Genomic DNA, 13202 nt, shown 5'->3' on the forward strand with positions numbered 1-13202 from the left:
GAACCTCCCCAAGTAATCACAGCAGAGAGGTCTTGCTTTACAGCACTGTTGATCTAATGGGTATAACAGGACCGGAAATCATGACATTCATGAACTCAAAAGATGCCCATGTGCACATACACAGTAGGTTTCATCAACAGAAGGGTGGACATGGTCATGGCTGGTTAATGGTGGCAGGCCAGATGACGGTGACACCGACTCTAGGAGTCCACAAACATGTAATAGAGCCAATTATAGAGCAGACGGTTGGTGAAATGTCTTAAAGGGGTTGGCCCATCTCACAACTTGGTGGTATATGGCTAGGACGCTATGTCTAGAACAGGGCCACCAAAGTGAAAGAGCACACCGCGCATGCGCAGCATGCTCTCCAATTCAATTCTATGGGAGTTCGGAAAAGAACCGAGTGAGCACGATCAGCTATTTCCGGAAGTCGCATAGACGTGAAGTGAGAGAGCACTGCGCAAGCACGGCCATCTCTCCATTCCCCTCTATAAGAGTTATAGAAATGGAGCAAACGAAGCATTGCTGAACCTGCGCAGTGCACCACTGTTCACTTTGGGGGAACTATTCTAAAGAGAGGTGGGAGCTCCAGAGGGACACTGGTGGTAAATTCTAGCAATACGATACCAAAGCACAAGGTGGGCCAACCCCTTTAACGCTTACATGTCCTCAATCTGACATGGTCTACCCCCGCCACACGGGCCAAGATAAAATAATCAATAATTAAACATTTGAGTCATATACAAGTGCATGGCACAAGCAAATAGCAGATAAGCGTCTCAGGGATAGGGTGCAACCTACACATAATATGGGCCGTGTAAATGAAGCCGCTTACGCAACAGCCTTCTGTGTATACATCTAGGCACAAACGCGGTTTTTGCTTCTTCTTGAAGATTGCCAAGTACATGGCTCAGCTTGAAGAAAGGCAGAGATCTACCTGGACACTAATGATGAACTGATAAGATCTCACACACATGAAGGGCAGCCATGGTTCAAGGAATAATCACAACTGGGTGCATGTCATCTCTCCTTCCAGAGAAGATCCACCGTTTAAGATCATATTTAGGAATTGCATAACTAGTACTTCATCTATAATATAGTCAGGAGCAAATTCCAGTTCTCTATTTTGTGGAATAACGCAGCCATGTTTTTTCTAATATTGGACAACCCCTTTAGCGCATGAGTCGTCCAAAGGCATCTGCCTAAAGGGGTTGTCCAATATTACAAAAACAAGGCTACTTTATTAAAAAAAATAATATATATATCCCCACACCTGTCCATGGTTGTGTCTGGTATAGCAGCCCAGCTCCTTTGAAGTGAATAGGTCTGAGCAGTCATACCACACATGATCTCTTGACTGGTGTGGTGCTATTTATAAAAATATAAAAAAAAAAAAAAGGCAGCCATCTTTTTCCTAGTCCTGGACAACCCTTTTAAAGTCCAATTCATAAAACCGCTGCTGAAAAGCTCTTGAGGTATCCATTAAACAGAGGCCATTATTGCCCACAGGAGACGGGGTGATACACTCAGGCACTGCCGCTGTTTAAGGTATACATAGGGAACAATCAAGGAACATCAAGAAACATCTAGTTGTGCAATTTCCAATATAGAAGTCAAAGTTTTACTCAAAAAATTCTAAGCAAGCAGTAACCATGAATACCTAAAAAATGCAAGAAGTTGAAGATAACCAGCAAAGTTCAATAACCTACCTATGAAGGGTATGGATGCTAAAGAATCCCCTGGGGAGCTGGAACCAGAATGCCTTCTTCTGTTCTATACTTTTTATTTTAACTTCTCTCCGGGCGTCGTTGGGTAACCAGCAGGTTGAGTCAGTCACAGGCTCCTGCTCATTGACGGCAAAAATGTAGGACTGATGTCGTAAAGGCTGAGGAGTCTGGCCGCCAGACGGAGATTTATCCCTTAAGACCACGGGATCCACAGAATTAAATTCTGCAGCAGAACTATGGACTGTTGTTGTAGGGCTTATCCCATTCTGAAGGTCCATGTTATCGGAGGTAGCTGAGCTGTTTGTCACCTGCTTCGCAGGTCTGGCGGGAATCGGTGAAGAAGCAGCGATGGGAGATTTGATAACTGCATCCAGATGTAGACTATGGGCGGCCTCGGCTGAGGATGTTTTCTGCTTGTTTAACGGCCCACTTCTACTTATGTGGTTCACCGCTTTTTGGTCTTTGATGATGGAATCATCTAAATTTATGTTAAGAGAAAATGGTTTAGGTCCATAGGAAGAAGTACTTTTTACAGAATTCGCTTTAGTGAGTGGAAAGTTTGTTCTTTCGGAGACAGGTGGCCGAGAATTTGAGTATCTGCAAGAGGAACTCTGAAAATTTCTCAATATGGGAGAGCTTTTAATGTCAGTAGGAACCTTCTGCAAAGGATGTGCAGAGCCCAAAACCCTACGCCTATGATCTGAACTATATACAACGGGTCCTGCAGGAAAGTTTGGGCCTCTAAGGGACATATGAAATGAATGCTGTCTAGATCGATCATAAATACCCCGGCGGTCATCTTGTTCGGTAAATCCAGTCCATTTATAGCTGTGCTTTCTTTCACCATTCGCATCACGAGGGTCACTGCCATAATGCTCAGCTTTATTTGTAAGGTAATCACAAGACCCCGATCTATTGCTCCTGGGAATGGCAGCTGGTGACGTTAGAGTGTCTTGGGAAGCACTACGGGGCCACTCTTTCCAACCTATGACTGGGTCTTCAAGCCTTTCCTGAGAAACGCTCCGCTGCCTGATTTGGACAGATTGGGGGACCCTGTCATGGGATGTACTTCGGCGACGGATCTCAACTGAAGAACGGATAGGGGAAACTTGGCTGTAGTCCGTTGTGTTTTGAGATGCTGCTCTAAGGCTGTCCAGTCGCTCCTGTATAGTTCTATGGCCATACATCTGCATACGTCTGTTGTCTATGTACTCTCTATAGGTTTTGTAATTTCTCCAGTCTATTTGCTGGTGAGAACCTGAAGCATAATGATTAGTAGGAGATGGCGATTCCTCACCTGGGACAATTGCCCTAGCACTGCAAAGGGAGTCAACATGACCTCCATAACTTGGAGGTTTGCTTTTAAGTCCAGCGTCAACCTGTCTAGTTACCATCGACATGGCGGGGGGAGCTGCAGAGGGTGGAGACGTGGTCCTTGGTATGATGATCGCACAAGGATCGACCCGATGTGAAGTGCCAGCGCTATTCGGTCTACTTGAGGAAAGCTCTACCACCTTCCCAGAAGGCACGATAACAGTTCTTACAGCTTCATTGCAGACGCATACAGCAGTGTTCGATTTCACAAGTTCGGTTGGCGATGGAGGCACTTGGATTTCCACTCGGTGGTTTCTGTCCGGTTGTGCTGGCAATCTTGCCGGCCGAACAGTTTGCTTAGCCAAAGATGTGCCTTGAGGTGAAACCTCAGCCGGTTGGGCCATGACCGAAGGTGCAGATTTTACACGGGGATAACATATAGGTGGAGGTTCGGGTATATAATGCGCATTGCCAGCTATAGGCTTCATTGCCCTTCAGGTAAGCATCATGGGAATATGCCTAGATGGAGACAAGGAACAAATTAGGAAATTATAAAGAAAAAATAATAATAATTTACATTATTGCGCCGTAGAGTCACCTGAAAATGTAAAGCTGTTATATAAAGCACAAGCCTATACTGGTCTTATTTCCATCGACATGACAAGGATGGGAAAAATTTTTTATAGAAAAATACAAAAATACATAAAATCAGCCAAGCTTCATGCAAAAATAACCAAAATTATTCGCAAAAACACACTACAGGACAGCTCATAAGAGCTACACAGGTTACCCCAAAACATATTTAGTTCAGTTATGAATGAGCTTAGGACAAGCACAAATCCTCCTATCACAATCGTAGGGACCTTACCTTGCGTCGCAGCCTTAGGGACTGACTTCTCCGAAAAAGTGTTAAACTAAATTTGGCACGTTTTACCCAGCTCCCTTGCCTGTCAAAATGCACTTCAGCAATCATGGCAAAAGCAAGTCTGATCCCCTGGTTAGCAGAGAACCGCAGGCGCTGGAACGTACAGTAGGACCATCTCGTAAAACCACACTAAATAGAAAGGTTCCTGTACGGAGCGATTAAGCCGACTGCAGCGCCTGCCGATGCAGCGAGAGGAAGAAAAAAATGGAACTGTCGTCCTTAGGTATTTATACAGTACAGGTGTGGTATCGTATTACAGCAGTTCCTGCTCAGCCCGTGACATGCTTACCGCAGGAGAGCCCAGCCTGCTGGCTTCTTCCTTGCATTCAGAAGGTTATAAAAGCCAACGTGTGCAACCATAAACCCAGCAGAAACTAGTGAGCGCAGGGCGAGGCTGTTAACCTGCTGCAGCACAAACAAGGCTGCACGAAACAGAAAACAAAAATATACACAAAAAAACAACATAAGAGTAAAATAAAAATGGACAGCACATGCACAGTTACAAGGCACAGCCATGAAGCGCTGCTGGAAACAGTTCCGGTGTTAACAAGCAAGGATGTCAGACATATTAAATGAAAATGTAACGTTCCATAGAGCGACATGGCTTCTGTGCATCTTACCAGAGCTGTGATATCCTTTGGAAACTGCAGCTGGGCAGGAAATAAAGCATAGTAAGGAGAAAAAAAAAAAAAAAAAAAAAAAAAAAGCTGCTTATTGGTGTAAAAGACTGAATTATGCCGTCATATTGATGCCAGCGAGAGAGAGCTAAAAATACATCTACGCTGAATTCTGTGGAAGGTACCAAAAGAATGGACAGGGCGGTGGAGGAGATTATTCATTTCCATTTCCTCTAAGGCTGCAGGGTCTCGCACACGCAGATGTCACTGTATGGACGGCTCTCGGCTGCTGGAGGAGGAGGACGCCTGTGCTTATGGACATGTCTTCTGCAACATGTAGGTAAGCCTGGCTGGCAGGAGACGGATCCTTCTCTTGCACTACAGCAATTAAGGCTCTCTCTCTCTCCCTCCAGAGCGTTTGGCGGCGCAGCTTATAGATGACGACACGGATGCTCTATTCTGCATCCCAAATAGTGTGGCTTCCCATACAATCATGAGCAGGCGCTCAGCTGACTGCTAGCTGCCCCTTCTCCACATTCCAGCTAAAATTAGAAAGACGCCGCCGAGATTTCTTCAATGCATACATCCACAGGGAGGCTTTTCACTCTGGGCAGGATGGCCTATACATACCGCACCGGCTTTATAATACCGCAGCCGGCAACCTGCGGCTCTCGTGTAGGGACTACAAGTCACGGTCCACCGTGGCTTTTTAATTACATTTTGCAAAGAATGCTAAATTTTAGGGAAAGGCGAAGGAAATTATTTCCAAACCTTTATTAGCAGTCATTTGTGATCGCCCAGTCTCAGGTCGAGATAACAGTCCAAATATCCTCTCCCATGGACAGAACATCTTAACAACTGCTTTTTGTTAGAAGGATCACCCAACAAAAATTTTATCACATGGAGTCCTACAGCTGGGGAACTCAGCAATCAGCTGATCAGTCTGGCAGCAAGCATACAAATTCCCTACAGCGCACCCGCAGGAGAAATGAAGCATTACATAATGTCCATTAAAAAACAATGCGCCGTCTTTGTAACATATGGGTCTGCCGAGTCCTCCAAAACTATAGAATATCTGGGCAGATTACACTGCAGATACCTTCCTGCAGAGACACCACAGAGCAGCTGAATACTATTCTCTCAGACCTGGCTGGAGAACGTACCCATGAATGAAATGGGAACCATAGCGCCATTCAAAGTGTAGTGGCCAGGCTGGGTTACTGCACCTGAGCTGTAGTAAACAGGACGGACCACTACACTTTGAATAGAGCTGTAGTTCTCGCCCCATTCACAGTGCTAACAGCTGATCTGTAGGGATGCAAGTTGTTGGAGCCTCACAGTTTGGATATTAATGACCTGTCCTGCAGATAGGTCAACAGCATCGGGAGCCCCCTTTATAGGGCTGTGTATTACAGCTGTAACCCCGCTCTTAATTACGCTGGCGCACTTGTGCCAGTGCAGTCAGCACTGTCACAATGCCGTAAATAGTCTGTAGCGGACAGCATTTGCAAAGACTTTTCCTTTTAAAAGGAACCGGAGCAATAAAATTGGTGAACCTGCCCTTTAATTTAAAGGGGGTATCTTTTTTTTTTAAATAAAAAATAAATCTCAACATGCCTACAGTGCCCAGACTTAGGGCTCATGTACACGGCCGTTGCCCGGCTGTGTCCACTTTGAATGGGTCCGCAATCTAGGAGATACGCGTGGAACAGAGTGGGTCCGCGTCCGCTGATGGCGGGCACATGGTCGTGCCTATGCATTGCGGACGCCGCAGCATGGGCAAAGCCGGCCCGGCACACGTCCGTGTGCATGACCCCGTACAAAAAGTTAATTCTGACGACATATATTCCATGGACATGCTGTACGTGATCATAGCCTGGTTTCAATCCACAATGTTCGCAAGTTGTGTCTGCGCAGGTAGGTAGCCTCGGGCGCAGACAGCTCATGGCGTCCAAGTCTGCCTGACTGCACAGGCGCAACCCCCGTACATTGTCGGTTGAAACCAGGCTAGGATGACATGCCATTAAGTCTGGGCATGGTGGGCATGTTTAAATAGAAAAAAATAATAATAATGAATAACCCCTCTAAGGAACAAATCCAACAGATGACATTAAATATATAAAGTCAATTCATATTTTGCCCATGCAAAGAAGACAGATTTATTATCCCAGCAACTGTAGAGAGCGCATCCATTAAATCAGGATGAGTTGGATTAAATGGACTCTAATCTCACAATGAACTGCGCACTCGTCACACAGGATTCATACAGTAAAACTAGAGAGTCAGAGAAAGACACAAACATTATGCCTACAAATGAGTGTGACACACCAACTTACACTCATCAGCGAAAAATGTCCCGTAAAGATTGTTATTCTGCGCTTTTCATTATAGCCTGTACAGCACAACTACACCTTTAGTATACCGCTACATGCCAGGACCGCATGTATGTGTAAAGTCTTAGGGACTGTACACCGGTCTCACCATATACACTGATAAATCTGCTTCTCTTCTATTAAAAAGTTGTTTGCCTGCAGCCACCACTAGAGGGAGCTCAGTGCATAAGAATTTTCATACTTACTGTTGATCTCATTGCACTGAGCTCCACCTAGTGGCCACTGCATGAAAAAAAAAATACATCTCCAGGAGGAAAACAGGGACGACATAACAGCGTTCTAAAAAAAGATGCTCCAAGCTTGTTACTTACTGGGGAGGAACAAGTCACTAAACAAACATGTGAGGAGAGCAGTCAGGTCCTCTTTAAAGTTCTTAAAATTCCACATCTATCTGTGCAATGACACACATAATGTGAAAAACCAAGAGCGTGTGAGGTTATAGAAACCGTGAAAAATCAGTTATGTTAACTTAATCCGTGGTCTGACTGCCCCCATAGGCTTATAATGAGAATATTGTTGATGAAGCCGCCTTTGGCATCACGAGGATTTCTTAGATCGGGACAAGCAGTGGCGCACCTACAGGGGGGGTCCAGCGGGTCTGGACCCCCCCTAGAACAACCAGGCAAAATTTAATTTTTTTTAATCCTTCAGGGCCGCACCGCCGATCACCATAGGCGGCGCGGCCCTGGATGTAAGTGTAGCAGTGGCAGGTGGTGGCGGTGGGGGCAGTAGGAGATGAGCGCTTCCATTGTGGAAGCTCTCATCTCCATAGCTGTGCTGCGGCAGGGGAGGGAGAGGTGTGTCCCTCCCCTGTTCTTCTGATAGGCTGCAGGCACTAATGCCTGCAGCCTATCAGAGGCCGGCTCTGGCGACACGATGACGTCATCATCGCGCTGCCTGAGCCGGGCAGCACACAGCAGGGACACGGGCCGGAAGAGGCTGCATCGCATCGCTGCTGGTAAGTATAGGTGTATTTTTTTTATTTTTATTTTTTTTGAGGGGGGGAGCTGGCACTATGGGGGCACAATAAAAGGAGAGACCTGCACTATGGGGGGCACTAAAGGAGAGACCTGCACTATGGGGGGGCACAATAAAAGGAGAGACCTGCACTATGGGGGCACTAAAGGAGAGACCTGCACTATGGGGGGCACTAAAGGAGAGACCTGCACTATGGGGGGCACTAAAGGAGAGACCTGCACTATGGGGGGCACTAAAGGAGAGACCTGCACTATGGGGGGCACTAAAGGAGAGACCTGCACTATGGGGGGCACTAAAGGAGAGACCTGCACTATGGGGGGCACTAAAGGGGAGACCTGCACTATGGGGGGCACTAAAGGGGAGACCTGCACTATGGGGGGCACTAAAGGGGAGACCTGCACTATGGGGGGCACTAAAGGGGAGACCTGCACTATGGGGGGCACTAAAGGGGAGACCTGCACTATGGGGGGCACTAAAGGGGAGACCTGCACTATGGGGGGCACTAAAGGGGAGACCTGCACTATGGGGGGCACTAAAGGGGAGACCTGCACTATGGGGGGCACTAAAGGGGAGACCTGCACTATGGGGGCACTAAAGGGGAGACCTGCACTATGGGGGGCACTAAAGGGGAGACCTGCACTATGGGGGGCACTAAAGGGGAGACCTGCACTATGGGGGGCACTAAAGGGGAGACCTGCACTATGGGGGGCACTAAAGGGGAGACCTGCACTATGGGGGGCACTAAAGGGGAGACCTGCACTATGGGGGGCACTAAAGGGGAGACCTGCACTATGGGGGGCACTAAAGGGGAGACCTGCACTATGGGGGGCACTAAAGGGGAGACCTGCACTATGGGGGGCACTAAAGGGGAGACCTGCACTATGGGGGGCACTAAAGGGGAGACCTGCACTATGGGGGGCACTAAAGGGGAGACCTGCACTATGGGGGGCACTAAAGGGGAGACCTGCACTATGGGGGGCACTAAAGGGGAGACCTGCACTATGGGGGGCACTAAAGGGGAGACCTGCACTATGGGGGGCACTAAAGGGGAGACCTGCACTATGGGGGGCAGTAAAGGGGAGACCTGCACTATGGGGGGCACTAAAGGGGAGACCTGCACTATGGGGGGCACTAAAGGGGAGACCTGCACTATGGGGGGCAGTAAAGGGGAGACCTGCACTATGGGGGGCAGTAAAGGGGAGACCTGCACTATGGGGGCAGTAAAGGGGAGACCTGCACTATGGGGGGCAGTAAAGGGGAGACCTGCACTATGGGGGCAGTAAAGGGGAGACCGCCACTATGGGGGGCAGTAAAGGGGAGACCGCCACTATGGGGGGCAGTAAAGGGGAGACCGCCACTATGGGGGGCAGTAAAGGGGAGACCGCCACTATGGGGGGCAGTAAAGGGGAGACCGCCACTATGGGGGGCAGTAAAGGGGAGACCGCCACTATGGGGGGCAGTAAAGGGGAGACCGCCACTATGGGGGGCAGTAAAGGGGAGACCGCCACTATGGGGGGCAGTAAAGGGGAGACCGCCACTATGGGGGGCAGTAAAGGGGAGACCGCCACTATGGGGGCATTATTTGGGGGGCACCATGGGGGAGAGGAGCACTATGGGGCATCTGGTGGCACTATAGGGGCATTATTTGGGGGCACTAAGGGGAAATGGGGGCTCTAAAGGGGCCTTTATTCTTATTGGCACATTATGGGGGCATTATTGCATCTGGTGGCACTAAGGGGGCATTTTTTTACTGGCACATTATGGTAGGCACTATGGGGGAAAGGAGCACTATTGGGGCATATGGTGGCACTTAGAAGGGGCATTTTTTACTGGCATATTATGGGCGACACTATGGGGAAGGGGAGAGGAGCACTATGAGGGCATTTACTGGGGCACTATATAGGGGTATTTTATACTGGCATACATTATGGGGACATTAGCTCAACAGCAGGTACTAAGCGGGGGTACAATCATTTTTGGGGGACATTATCTTTATACTATTAGTGTCTGGGCGCAGTTATTTTTTTAGAGCACTGTGTGCCAATAATTGTTGAAGGGGGCACTATCTGTGTGGTAGCAGTATTTCCAGGGGGACTGTTTCTGCAGTATAGTATTGGAGGCACAGCGGGCACAGTATTGGGGCACTATCTGTGTGGTAGTAGTATTTCCAGGGGGACTGTTTCTGCAGTATAGTATTGGGGGCACAGCGGGCACAGTATTGGGGCACTATCTGTGTGGTAGCAGTATTTCCAGGGGGACTGTTTCTGCAGTACAGCGGGCACAGTATTGGGGGTGGCAGGAAAGGGTGTTCAGAAGATGTGAAGATGATGGAAATGTGGGAAACTAATGTCTGTTTGGTAATCTCTGCAGAGATTGGAGATGGCTGAAAAATCATCATGGCGGTCTGGTCTGAATGGAGAAGATGAGGAAAGAGAACGTCTACAACAAAGGTGACATCACTGGATGTAAGAGGTATGGGGCGCTATGTAGGAGAGGAGATGCTCCGGCTCCCCCCCTGCCATTTGCAGAAAGAGGATTCAGAGCTGGGTGAGGACAGCCAAAGGGGGCAGCAGGCCACGGGTGGGTGGCAGATGGTGGGGGGAACCACAGGCCTTGAGCAGGATCTGGGGAGGGAGGAGAGCGGAGGAGCTTCCTGGCTGCAGCCTGCTGTCTATTGTATGATGTGAAGCAGGCAGTGCAGCCAGGACAGACCTCCCCCTCTCTCCGTATGATGTGTAGAGACAGGCCGCAACTATAGAATGTCAGCTGTACAGTGTTTGTTGGGAGTGGCCTATTATATGTAGGCGGGGCCCAAAAAATTTGCGGCGCGCTTTGCGCGCCACATTGTTGTTTTCCTGCAGTGCTTTCAGAATCGCTAAGTAAAAGAATCAGTGCAACACGTTACACCCCCGTCCCTGCAGTTTTAAATATAAAGGGGGCTTTAAAAAATTGAATTAGCACAGCGCACTACACATGCCACATTTTTTTGCCTTTCGGACCCCCCCTAGACAAAATTCCTGGGTGCTCCCCTGGGGACAAGTAATGTAACATGTTTATAACGTAAATCAACTGTATATGAACCAAAATTGTGACCAAGCGCAGACCTGTACTTATCCATATCTGACACCAAAGGGGGTCTCCCAACTGGACAAGTCCTACTGCAAATGAGAAACCACTGGCCATCAGCTGATCACTGCCTACCTGACAGTGGAGACCACCAGTGATCAAATAACTGGGGTAAACTGCACATTTCCACTGCAGTGACCTCTGCAGGAGAAAGGTGGTATTGCATATTGCCCATCAATTTGAATAATACATGGTAGCACTAAGTCCTCCACAGCAGGAACCTCTCTTTGCTAGAGGACAGCATCTTTTACTGTAACTTATTTAGCTTTTTCCTTCCATCAAGATGGTCACTACTACAGCACCACCAGGATTTAGTCTTGCAGTATCCCAGACTACCAGATGGAAAATTGGTAGTATGCAGTGGAATAACCTTTGCAGCCATATTGGTCAAAACGAGGGGGCGCTGTTCAGAAATGCTGTGCGACAACCAGGGTGCTGTGATGACCGCTATATGGTTGTCAACCGGCTTTCACTGAATCTGACCATCACTTGCACTAGATGCAGAATATCAGCGAGTTGGACGTTGATTTAATTGACAAAAACTGTCTAAATCCTCACCAAATGCTGAACTTGTGAACACAGCCTATAGGGCAGGGATGTGAAACCTGCGGCCCTCCAGCTGTTGCAGAACTACAACTCCCAGCATGCCCGGACAGCCTACAGCTATCAGCAGTGACGGAGGCCGAAGACAGATGCCATACAAAGGTATCTGTTCACCATAGTTTAATTGCTAAAAAAAATAAAAATATACAGTACGTTAACGTACATGTTTTTTTACCCCTTTACTTTAAATGGATTGCAAAGACATGATGTGAACCTACCTTTAGCTCCACTGAATGGAACTAAGGTTGGGTTCACATCACGTTTTTCCCATCTGTTTAAAACCTAGAAAATGCATATTAAACCGTCAGCAGTACCTTATAGCACGATTATGAAGTTGTCTGTCTATTCTGTACCATGCGCAACCCCAAAAAATAAAAAAATGACTTATTTAACTGGTCACACCATGTAAACGATAGTCTTGAAGGGTCCCTGCAATGCCGGCGCCTGCGCACTGTTCCACTCCACTGTGAGGTCGTCTTCAGGGGCTCAATGCTCAGAGAGCCTGCGCATGCTCGAGACTAGATTCAAGCCCCCAGCAGTGAAAGAATTGGAGATCCTATGAATCAAACGCTAAGCGCTTGACTTTTTCAAAAAAAATAATTTCTTTTACTGTGCAGGATACAAGAACGTGGTGTGCTGCATTTTCATTCCTATACATCAAACGGAGGCATAAAATGTGAGGTGGGGACACCCTAACCCTTGAGCGAACACCTAAAGCGGCATCCACCCAGACAAAAAATAAAAAATAAAAATAAAAAAGAAGGATATGCCCCTACTGCAGGCCTGGGAACTGCAGCGCACCCCAGCTGCTGTGGGAATTTTGTCACCATGCCCCCGCCATGTGAACGGGCCCTAAGGTTTGCTGGCGATTTGCATCCTCTAATGACAGGCTCCACCGCATCGCTTTCGGACTGCAGTGGCAACCGAATTTTAATGCACCTCAGAGTCTCGATATTTCAGCACTTAGAACAACCTGCCTGTAAATGTGAGCGGCACTTGATCGCATGCATCCATGCAGCAACCTCCGGGCCGCTTGCATAATGTGTGGGTCAAGCTGGTGCCAGGCAGAGATTTACTTACAGAAAGGAAATGATTATTAGACTTTATCTAATTACAATGCTATAGTAATACAAGCCATTGCTTAGAAAGCCATCAGATCTCGAGGTAAGCAGCTGATGATTTCCAGTATACCTCAGGCCCTCCTGGTTTTTTTTTCCTTTTAATTCACTTTTAATTGATGGAAGGAGCATGCTGGTACTTGTAGCTCAGCAACACGTTTACAGTCAACCCACAATAACCATACCAGACCACATGTAGCTTGACGAATCAGATACAGGAAAGATTTCCTACTTGTTGCCAGTTCCTAGTAAATTGCTCAGTCTTGCTAAGTACTTTTCATGGAAATACAGAAGAATTTGCTACGGACCCTACCATATATTAAAGGGGTATTACAGACAGGGCAATTGATATTGTATTGCTAGCATATTCCAGCAATCATTGATCAGAGGGTCTGACCCCT

The 13202-nt window shown here is 47.7% G+C and overlaps 1 protein-coding gene across 1 annotated transcript in view; it reads right to left on the reverse strand.

Annotated features, from left to right (window-relative positions):
* ARHGAP21 (Rho GTPase activating protein 21) overlaps positions 1-13202 on the reverse strand; it is a 149284-nt gene that overhangs the window by 41709 nt on the left and 94373 nt on the right. Inside the window, 4 exon segments of the mRNA XM_044295259.1 lie at positions 1710-1758; positions 1760-3514; positions 3516-3560; positions 4587-4616. Coding sequence (XP_044151194.1) covers positions 1710-1758; positions 1760-3514; positions 3516-3560; positions 4587-4616 — 1879 coding nt within the window.

Source organism: Bufo gargarizans, chromosome 5 (assembly GCF_014858855.1).
Source record: "Bufo gargarizans isolate SCDJY-AF-19 chromosome 5, ASM1485885v1, whole genome shotgun sequence".
NCBI lineage: Eukaryota > Metazoa > Chordata > Amphibia > Anura > Bufonidae > Bufo > Bufo gargarizans.